Here is a 10,706-nt window from a genome sequence, read left to right on the forward strand (position 1 = left end):
CACTCACTTACCCATCAACCCATCAAGAAACCAACTCACTTATCAACCCACACGCTTACAAAATCTCACTGACTTACTTTTCAATTCACTTACTCGGTTGATCTCTCATCAATTGATTTATTGATTCATTGTTCAGTACCTCCAGCAGTTGGTCTTCGATTTGGTTTTAACCCAAAAGTGTCCTTTTTATTTATAGAGAAATAGGCGATTAATAAGCCACTCACTTACCGACTCACTAGTTCAATCAAATGCTCGGGATAACAAATTGAAATAAAAAAGTGAAAATCATCAACGCGCTAACCAACAATATTTCAAGCTTGCTTAAATTCTGGAAATTTTGACATATACCAGTCATTCAATTCAGCATCCTCTTTGTCATGATATTGGATCGGCTTCGTCATGCTGCTCGACATTTGAGCCTAATTAAGTTAAAATGTTTATGTTTGGTTTATGAGCTCAACACACATTGCAGCAAAATTTGAATTTAGATTGAAACTGCAAGTTGCGAAGAAATAACAATTTTTGTTTAACTGGAAAACAAGTTTTGTTCCAGTTGGAGCGTAATGCCAACATAAAAGAAGAGTTTATACCATGCAGTATTGAAATAGCCATTCTATTAGGTGAAATAAGTTACTAAAAATGCTTAACGCATCGGTTTTACGTAGAAATTTTATAGTGGGACTGTTATGTGTAGAATTTCAGTTGTGGGACAGACATGCGTAGAAATTCAACAGTGGGACAATTTGACTTGACATGCTTTTCATAGATACTTCGAACAAAGTATGTTATTTTTTGAAGTTTTATGAAAATATATGTGAAAATAGAGCACTTGGTGCAAAAAAGTCAAAATCGTCAAAAAGTAACATGGGACAACTATGCTTAGAACGGCAGCTTACAATTCTTCTTTTTTTTTCATTTCTACTATGTTTTATCCCATGTTTTTATACATTTGTGCAAATTGTTTTGGAATGATCTGGTTTGGTGTTGCGGATTTTTAGCCGGAACCCAGAACCTAGACCGGAACCTACACAGGGTTTACATCACCAGCTGCCAGAACCCTGGCCAGAACAACTACTTGAACATTTTCACTGGGATTTGACATCCTGCTGGGTATTTCAGCCGCTCTATGAAACGCCTAGAATATTTTACAAGTGATTTTATCCGATAGATTCCGTGAAAAGATCCAGCAGAAATTCGATAAATCCGTTGAAAACTTGCTATTGTTGCCGGAAAATGGTATTGGAATGAAGCTTCAGATCAAGCTGCCAGAACATGCGAGACCTTATCAAAATTCAGTATTCGGGGATTCCTCCAGGAATTTCTTTCGAGATCTTCTCAAGGAATTCGCTTTGCAGATTCCCCCAGGGATACCTTTACCAATTTTTCTGGAAATTTAATTTGGCGAATTCTCCAGGAGTTCCCTCTAGGGATTTCTTTAAGGTTTCCCTCTGGAGATTCCTCCAGGAGCTTCCACTTGGGATTTCCCTAGGATTTCCCTTCAGGCTCTAGGAATTTCTCCACGAGCTCCCTCTGGAAATTTCTGTAGGAGTTCCCTCTGGGGATACCTCAAGCAGTTCCCTCTGAAGATTCCTGCAAAAGTTCCCTTCGGGGATTCCTCCAGGAGTTACCTCTGCAAATTCCACCAGAAATTCCTTCCAGAGATTTCTCCAGGATTTACCTCTGGGAATTCCTCCAGATTTCTGAGATTTCCTTCAAGGACTTAGGGAATTCTTCCAAGGATTGCTTAGGGAATTCCTTCACAGATTCCTTCAGAAATTCCTTCAAGGATTCCTTCAGGCTCTTCCTTCAAGGATTCTCTCTGGAATTCCTTCAGAAGTTCCTTCAAGGATTGCTTCAGGATTCCTTCAGACTTTTCCTTCAAGAATTCTCTGAGGCATTCCTTCAAGGACTCCTTCAACAGTTCCTTCAAGGATTCCTTCAGGCTTTTCCTTCAAGGATTCTTCGAGGAATTTCTTCAAGAATTCCTTCTGAAATTCCTTCAAGGATTTCTTCAGAAATTCCTTCAAGAATTGCTTCTGGAATTCCTTCAAGGATTGCTTCAAAAATTCCTTCAATATTACATTGGGAATTCTTTCAAGAATTTCTTAGGGAATTCCTTCAAGGATCCTTCAGAAATTCCTGCAAGGATTCCTTCAGGAATTCCTTAAGGATTCCTTCAGAATTCTTTCAAGAATTTCTTTAAGGATTCCTTCAAGAATTACTTCAAGGATTCTTTCAGGATTTATTTCAGGATTTCCTTCAGGAATTCCTTCAAGGCTTCCGTCAGGAATTCCTTCAGGAATTATTTCAAGGATTCCTTAGGGAATTCCTTCAAGGGTTCCTTCAGAAAATCTTTCAAGAATTCCTTCAGGATTTATTTTACAGTTTCCTTCAGGAATTGCCTCGAAGTTTCCTTCAGGTATTCCTTACCCAACTAACATTTATTGTGAATGTAAACGTCAACAAAGCGTCCTTAATACGGCTTGATGCTGAGTTACTGTGTTGTACATATGGACGGAAGCTTCTATGCAAGCCCTATACCAATGAATCTGGCGAACTTAATCAGCTTGTACATGCTGTGCGATCAGCTACTATGCCACCTAGTCATAGCTCTTTTCTCGACTCCTATGTAACCACTAACTGAATAACAGCTTGAGAAGGCGCTTTTTCAGCCTTTTCGCAGTTGTTAAATAATAGTTTTACGGCATCCCCAAATTAAACGATTAAATATAATTAGGTTATGGATACCGTGATGCAATACATGTGGAACTGGAATTATCATTTTTAAAATTGAATAATTAAAGTACTTGCCGCTACTTGGAATCGAACTCCCGATCTCCGTATCCACTGGTTCCGATGATGTCCTCGCTGCCACACTGCTATATATAAATAACATAGAAAATAGCCCGTTTTGTTTTACTCCAGACAAGGCTTCATAAATGTGCCACAAGAAACCTTACCCAACTTCATGTTGCTGTAAAAGCTTGTGAAACGTCAAACGCAATAATGTTTACATTGAACAAGCTGTGTGGTTGTGCCAACAGATTCTTTTTCACAGCTTCTAGCTGAAAGAGTGTTCTTTAAACGGCTACGAAGCGCTGCTGTTTTGTGTTTTGGCAACATTACAAAACGTACTGTATAAAAGCAGCTGTTGTAGTGGCTGGGACTCTTACTCGATTTGCACATCTTCCGGCAAATCTTCCGGCATTGAATTAAAGTGCAATAAAACCAACCCAAATAATTTCACAGCACATACATGGATAGCTGTAAAGAATTTGTGTAGTAGCTATATAACCCGCTTAAAGTTTGTCTTGACAATAATGTTTATGTCCGACAAGCCGTGTTGGTAAACCAACAGTTTCTTTATTACAGCTTCTAGCCGTAATAAAATCGCATAACGGCCTTTAAAGCGCTGCTGGTTTGGGGATTTGTCAGTATAATGAATTGTACTGTATAGTAGCAGCTGTTTTGTTAGTGGGGGACCTTATTCGATGTGTTCAAGTTTTCACATCTTCCGGGAAATCTCCCGGAGTTGGAATAGGGTGGAGTAAAGGCAGTCCCAGTGACAAGTAATGGATTTCTGAAAACCGAGTTTGGTAGCTGTATGGTGCTTGTTTTGCAGTCGTGTATTAGCTTATGATTTATATTTGACTAGCTTTTCTTTTATTCAGCGTTGACTGCTTTTACTCGATGGTTACACAACAGAAAGCAAATGACTGAAGCTTATAGCGCTGAAAATGTTAGTTGGGTAAGGACTCCTTCAGAATTCTTTCAAGGATTTCTTCAAGAATTTCTTTAAGGATTCCTTCAAGAATTACTTCAAGAATTTCTTTAAGGATTCCTTCAAGAATTACTTCAAGGATTCCTTCAGGATTTATTTCAGGATTTCCTTCAGGAATTCCTTCAAGGCTTCCGTCAGGAATTCCTTCAAGGATTTCTTCAGGAATTATTTCAAGGATTCCTTAGGGAATTCCTTCAAGGATTCCTTCCGAAAATCTTTCAAGGATTCCTTCAGGATTCATTTCACAGTTTCCTTCAGGAATTGCCTCGAAGTTTCCTTCAGGTATTCCTTAAGGACTCCTTCAGAATTCTTTCAAGAATTTCTTCAAGAATTTCTTTAAGGATTTCTTCAAGAATTACTTCAAGGATTCCTTCAAGAATTCCTTCAAGAATTCCTTCAGGATTTATTTCAGGATTTCCTTCAGGAATTCCTTCAAGGATTTCTTCAGGAATTATTTCAAGGATTCCGTAGGGAATTCCTTCAAGGATTCCTTCAGAAATTCCTTCAAGGATTTCTTTAAGAATTATTTCAAGGATGATCTTTTTGCCTTGCGTCCTCGTGTTGGACGGCTAGGTAATGGTAGTTAGATGAATACTACTATCGCCGAGCAACATTTAACAGATCACAGCTACGATTTTTTTGCCTGTCTAGGGTTAATAGTATTCATCCAACTACTATTACCTAGCCATCCAACGAGGGTGCAAGACAAAAAGATCGTCGTTGTAATTGTGTTGTTCAACAAAGGCCCTCTGTTAATTTCAATTTCTGTTCAATTTCTCTTATCGCTCGCTTGCATATCTATCCATCGTATTCTTTCATTACTTTCCTTACTCCATCTTACTTTGAGTAGTATTCATATCACTGAAAAAAAAAACCAATTAAAGTTAATAATGACATCATACGCTACATTCTGTAATACCAGGCCCAGGATGGAAGCTGTAGGCAACCCCGTGGTGATGTTGCTATTCTGCAAATAGCTCTCCAGTATCCGGCATATGCTATCCGGGACTCCTAGGTGGTGAATGGCACACCGAATAATTGCGGCTCAGCTGACGCTGTAAAACGCATTCTTCAGGTCCACCGTGACGACCGCGCAATAGCGGATTCCCCTTCGCTTCCTGTAGAGCGCTATTTCAGCCGTTTTGGCTACAGCCCTAATAGCGTCCGCCATCGATAGATCCTTCTGGAAGCTGAACTGGTTATCCGATAGCCCATAGTCATCTGGTTTCTCGATATAAACCATCAGCCTTAACAGAATGATCCGCTCCAATAGTTTCCCGGCGGTGTCCAGAAGGCAGATAGGTCTATATGCCGGTTCGGGCAGTAGAACCAATCTTTGCCTTTTCCACCTCTCCGGAAAATCGCTTCTGCCAGGCTCAATGATCTTGTTTCGTGGCACGGGAAAAACGTTTCCACGATCTTCTGCAGCATCTCGGGGGAGCGTTCAGAGGGGCTGACGCGCCCTTCGTTTTGACCATGACTACGCTGTAGGAATTACTCCAGGGGGTCGTGTTGGCTACCCGGCAGAGATTATCCCCGATGTCGCCTACGTCCGCGACATCCACGTTCAGTCTAACAATAGCCCCTCACGTGAGTCGAACGACTAGCCCACTCGACCGCCCAGCTGTGGAAGCCTCCATCAATGACCACCGGACTCAATCCCACTAGTGCGCTTGTTAGCGAATCTAGCATAGACGAGAACTGTCCTATCGGCCACCTGGGGGTATAACAGCTGCAGTAGTAAAGTCTGTTGATCTTCGCAATTGCGAAGACCTCGGTCGACGTGCGGAAATTATTGATGGGACCGGTTGTACAGATCGCGGTTAGCTTGGCCTAATCCGCTACCCACTTCCCGTTATTGAGTGGGATCCGATAGCAGAGCGATATCTGTACTTGACTCCGAGACTAACTGCCACAACAACTGTTGTGCTGCATCGGCGTGGTTCAGAGTCATTTGTGTAACCTGCACTATCGCCTGCTGTTTCGCCCTCTACACGTGTCTGAACACTTAGGCCCGCTCGTCAAGTGTGGCCCCTTTTCGCCGTACAAATCAGGCATTTTGGTGCCGGATGGCACTTTCTGGTGATGTGGCCTTCTACTCCTTACTTCCTGTGGAGTTTGCTCATATCAGGGTCTTTACACGCCCACGACTTGTGCCCTTGCTCGAAGCACTTAAAACGTCTCTGGCGGCTCGCAAATGCTGAGCTGGCACACTGACCAAGCAACGCTGATCTTGTCGACTGCAACAGCCTTGTTCACCTCCCCTGCTGGAAGCTTGATCGTGGCAATATGCGTGCCGGCCGAGCCTTTGCGCAGGCGCATATATGCACTTGGTGCATCTACCTCTCACTGCAAGGGGTTGGCACCCTTGGAGGGGGCTAGATGGCCACCAGAACTCTATCGCACTTTATCCCCGGCACTTTCGTCAGTTGCTCTTTCCCTCTGAGAGCAGCTGACACTGACCCTCTTCTGAGCCCATGGCTCAAGTGAACCCGGATATTTGGACATCTGCGAACGGCAACCCATAATAGACCCCCAATCGGACTAGAAATAGTGTATGTACAGCTTCCAATTGGAATTGCTCACGCAGTGCCCTAGTGGACAATAGAGCTGTAAATTAGGTTAAGTGATTGAAGAAAAAAAAATATTTCACTATTCAGGAGAAGTGGTTTTATTACTTGACGTAATTAGTTGAACATTCATATTTTCTTTTCAATCGTTACAGCCGATGCAGCCAATTCTCCAAGAGCTTCTACGCATACCTGACGGTCATCTGCCAGGGGTCGCATGGTTACTTCGACGAGCTGACCAAGTGGCGATCGGAGATCTCCGAACTGATCAACCGTTCCAGCCAGAAAGAATCCCAAATCGAGAAGTACATCTACCGGAGGTGCCAAAAGCTTCCGAAAGCGGACACAGAATCCGAGAAGTTCGACTGTGGCTACTGGCGACTGTTGGTGTACGAGATGCTCTTCATGTGGAACGCTTTGAGCAGTTGCAGTGAAGAAACTTTGAACGTGATCATAGAGGATTGTGGCAAACTTGGAGATGAATCGCCGGAACCGTCGCTAGGCTTGAGACAACTAATCTTGGGCGCAAGTTTGTGCTGTGCGAAGCGGTACGATGAGGCCATCGATGCCTATCGAGCGTGCATTGCAATGCGGAACGATGAACCGCCACTTCAGCAGGATGTGCACATTTCCGCGTTTGCCCATTACGAGCTGGCAATGTTGCTACTGAGAGAGCAGAGCACCGAGGCAAATGCCGAAGCCAAACAGCTGCTTCTACACGCACAGCAAACCTACAGGAGCTTCGATTTCGATAATCGCATTAACGTCCGAATACATTCGATTCTGAGAAAGCTTAATTAGGTGGATGATTGGAGTTCAGTGCTTGGGGATTTGATTGATTAGTTTCTATTAAGACTGCATAAAAGAAGCTTCACTTCGATATCATGAAATCGCATCATAAGACTCATCGATGATAAATTATATAAACTTTGGAATACTCAACTTGTTCCTTATAAAATTTAACAAACATTTTTAATAAATCATACAACTCGGTAAAAAATCGTTCATCCATTCATTAGTTTTCTCCTCGTGATTCATTGGTGCCTTATTTGATCGAAGAACCACCATCCAATAACTAGCAAATCACATTTTGACACCTAGCACCCGTTAATCAAGCTTGGGAGATGAAGAAAATCACACTTACCTTTTCGGCTACCATAAAAGCAATTGGTGACAAAATAATTCATAAAGTATATAACAAACAAAACGAACCTCATTGGAAGAATTGAACATGTTAAGTTTACTATTAAACACCCAATAGAGAGTAGATAGGACGCAGCACCTGGACTTAACAATAACGGTGAACGGAAATCTGGTTCGCATACAATACCAAAGCAGACAAATAATAAGCGACATGACAAACGTTCAACATGTGATAATAACAAAATGGATACTTAATAAAAATTGTCCTTGGCAGTAAAATTTAGTTGTAGCGGATTTCGTTTAATTTAGATGACAATAGTCCTGACGCTCTCTACGATCACCTTCATCCTTTTTTAACAGCATTTGGCTCACAAAATAATAAGGTTTATTCATTTTTTTTTACATAAAAGATAAATTCCATTCAAATTTCAGATCAAACTACTCAGTCCCTACGGTCAGTATGTCTGGGACCATTTGGGCACTTGCTGCTATAACCCAGTCAATTTGAATTCGATTAACTTGAATTTTTCATCATGGCTAGATACTGTACGTATCTAATCGTAGTAACTGAGTTATGGCAGAAAGTGCTAAAAATAGGCCCCCTACCCAAATGATCCCAGCCCCTAGATGAACCAGCGACTGAAAACCTCAATAATACAGCAGAATAAAAAAATATATGATTCTACATAACAACCATTTTTTGTGATTTTGCTCAATTTTCTAAGAATTGTAGAATATTGAGCGAGATCGGAAGCCAAAAAACGAGAATTACTTGAATTTACCAGTAATTTAATTTCACCTTGGAAAGCTCAGCGGACACCGAAGATAATCATGAAATTTTTGGTGGTAAATAACTTCAGTTAAAAACATGTTTAGGATTAAGCTACATGGGCATAACTGGGCCAAAATCATTTGTTCATACATGATTTTACATTTCAAGGTAGTTTTTTACTGCCTTAAATATCGTAAGCCGGGGTCAAATTGATCAGCGGGGTGAAATTGATCAATCGGGGACCAGATTATTACTCCATTCTAGTAACTTCTTTACGTCGTTATGATTATAAAGTTCTTACCTCATTTAGTTTATGGATGCCTAGAGATGAGTGGGGACTTCTGAGTTTTTAGAAAAAGTTAGTCTTACAATACTTTTTATTTAAGCTTTTCAATGTGTTCCCTACTTAGATGAAATCGTTGGTATTAAACAATCGTTTGCCATTGGGAAGATTCATTTATTACGTCCATAGTTTTTCGGGATTTCTAGACCCCCCTCTGTCACGCTTTTCTCCTATACCTAATACACGTACTGTCACACTTTCCTAGACTCGTACCCCCCCCTCCCCCAAATGTTGGACGTAATTTATGAACGTTCCCTGTGAAGTTTCTATGTTAACATTTTTATGGAACCTTCATTGTGATGTAATGTAGCTATTCCAGATAAGAATCAGGTATTGAACTGTTACATTTTGTTTAAAAAATATTTTAATGTGGCTGAACTCGTTTTTTTTTTCATAGTAAATTGCCTACCTTTAGGCGTTTAAGTGTCAAATTCAAAAGTAGCTTTTTAACAGCCGAATTTACAAGTTGTAAGAGTTTCGACGCGAAATATTAAAGGCCAAACATTTCAATAGGTCCTATCTGCATTTGAGAGGCTCTCTTTGTTCACTTTCTCTTTCAATTATTTATTGCAATGTAATGGTACTTTTCAACTATTTTTGCAGTACAAATCAAAAGACGATTGTTTTGACCATCGTTCAATGCAAGGAGACAATAATAATCAAATAAACAGCTGAGATATTAACGAAAGAGAGGGAAACCAAAGAGAGCCTCTCTTCTGCAGATTGGACCTTTAGACATGTTTGGCCTGATTTGTATTCAGAAGGTCAAAATTAAAGTGGAAATATCCATTTTGAATTTTAACTGATGTTTATTTGTATGCTGATCAATTTCACCCCAAAGTAGTATTTTAATTTTTTTGAGTTTAAAGTTATTTAACTTTATGTTAAAACTTGTTGAACCAAAATTGTGTCATGTAGTTTCATAGAGGTCCATCCAGTAGTGATTTTTCAGAAACTCTTTTGACAATAGTTGGATCGGTACTCAAGTTATCAGACACATTCCAGCGTAACGGGACACCGCGAGGAACTAACTTTCGTGAACAAATGACGTCTGCAATCAAATATAATGTTCATGACCATATGGTTTAACAGGTTTTATAACAAGCTTATTAGATGTACTTCCTGATGCAATACTTGTTCTACGGGGTTTTGGTTCCAATTTACTTCATATAACATGTTACATTTCGTAACGGGACACCATCGCAGAAATCTTCTTTTTGAAATTTTCAAACTGAAATACGTATATCAGCTCTGTTATGAGGTTTTGAATAATAGAGTCTTCTAGACATTTCTTCTTTGAATTGATGTGAACAAGATTGCCGAAGTGAGTTTTACTGAGAAATGTATAGTTTAGGAAATATTCTTGATTTAGTTTTACGAGCGCAGCGTTACGCTCGCGTGAAAACAGTGTTTTGCAAATGGTGTCCCGTTACGGCTAAAGACATCTAGTTGTAGATCAAATGCTTTGCTAGATAGAATGTTGGTGTATTCGGCAATGTTTTTCAGACAGATGGTAGCTGTCCGGCAGGACACAAATAGGCTTTCAAACCCGCTCTGGCCCAATGATGGCCATCGAAATAGGTCCCGGGGAACCTGTTTCGAGTATTATTTAACCTTCACGTATCCAACCCCCGACAACTCAATTTTTATCCGATTTTTTTGAAATCGCCCTCAATTGATCGTAAATTGATGCTAGTTTATTATACTTAAGTGGCCATGCAATATCCGGAACGATTCCGGAGATATTCCGGATTGTGCTGGGGTCAGGGGGTTGTCAAAATGGCAAAAAGTGATTATTTCGTGTGTTGTTGTGTTTGAACCATCGATTTCCAGCGAAATTTGTGTTGCGAACAGTGAATCACAACTGCTATAACCATATTTGAATAAGTTGACCCATCCGGATCACCGTGACAGGTTCCGCGGGGTCTCATTGGGGACACTTCTGGTTTTGAGCCTAAACATGCCGTGTGACATATCAATCTTCATGATTTCGAATGACTGAGTCAGAAACGATAGACTGAAGTATGTATCAACTAATATGGCCACCCCGGAACATATAGCACAGGTTCCACGGGGTGTCACCGGTAATATTTCTGG

At 40.6% G+C, this 10,706-nt stretch overlaps 1 protein-coding gene across 4 annotated transcripts in view; it reads left to right on the top strand.

Moving 5' to 3' along the window:
* The window catches only part of LOC109431885 (tetratricopeptide repeat protein 39C-like), a 76,787-nt gene extending 69,010 nt beyond the window's left edge, over positions 1 to 7,777 (top strand). For all 4 annotated transcript variants that reach the window (XM_062856985.1, XM_062856984.1, XM_062856983.1 and 1 more), the window contains exon 7: positions 6,507 to 7,777. In XM_062856985.1, the coding sequence (XP_062712969.1) occupies positions 6,507 to 7,152 (646 nt within the window). In that variant the 3' untranslated portion in view covers positions 7,153 to 7,777. The remainder of the gene's footprint in view (positions 1 to 6,506) is intronic.
* The last annotated feature ends 2,929 nt before the right edge of the window (positions 7,778 to 10,706 follow it).

The sequence above is a fragment of the Aedes albopictus genome, chromosome 3 (assembly GCF_035046485.1).
Source record: "Aedes albopictus strain Foshan chromosome 3, AalbF5, whole genome shotgun sequence".
Classification (NCBI taxonomy): Eukaryota; Metazoa; Arthropoda; class Insecta; order Diptera; family Culicidae; genus Aedes; species Aedes albopictus.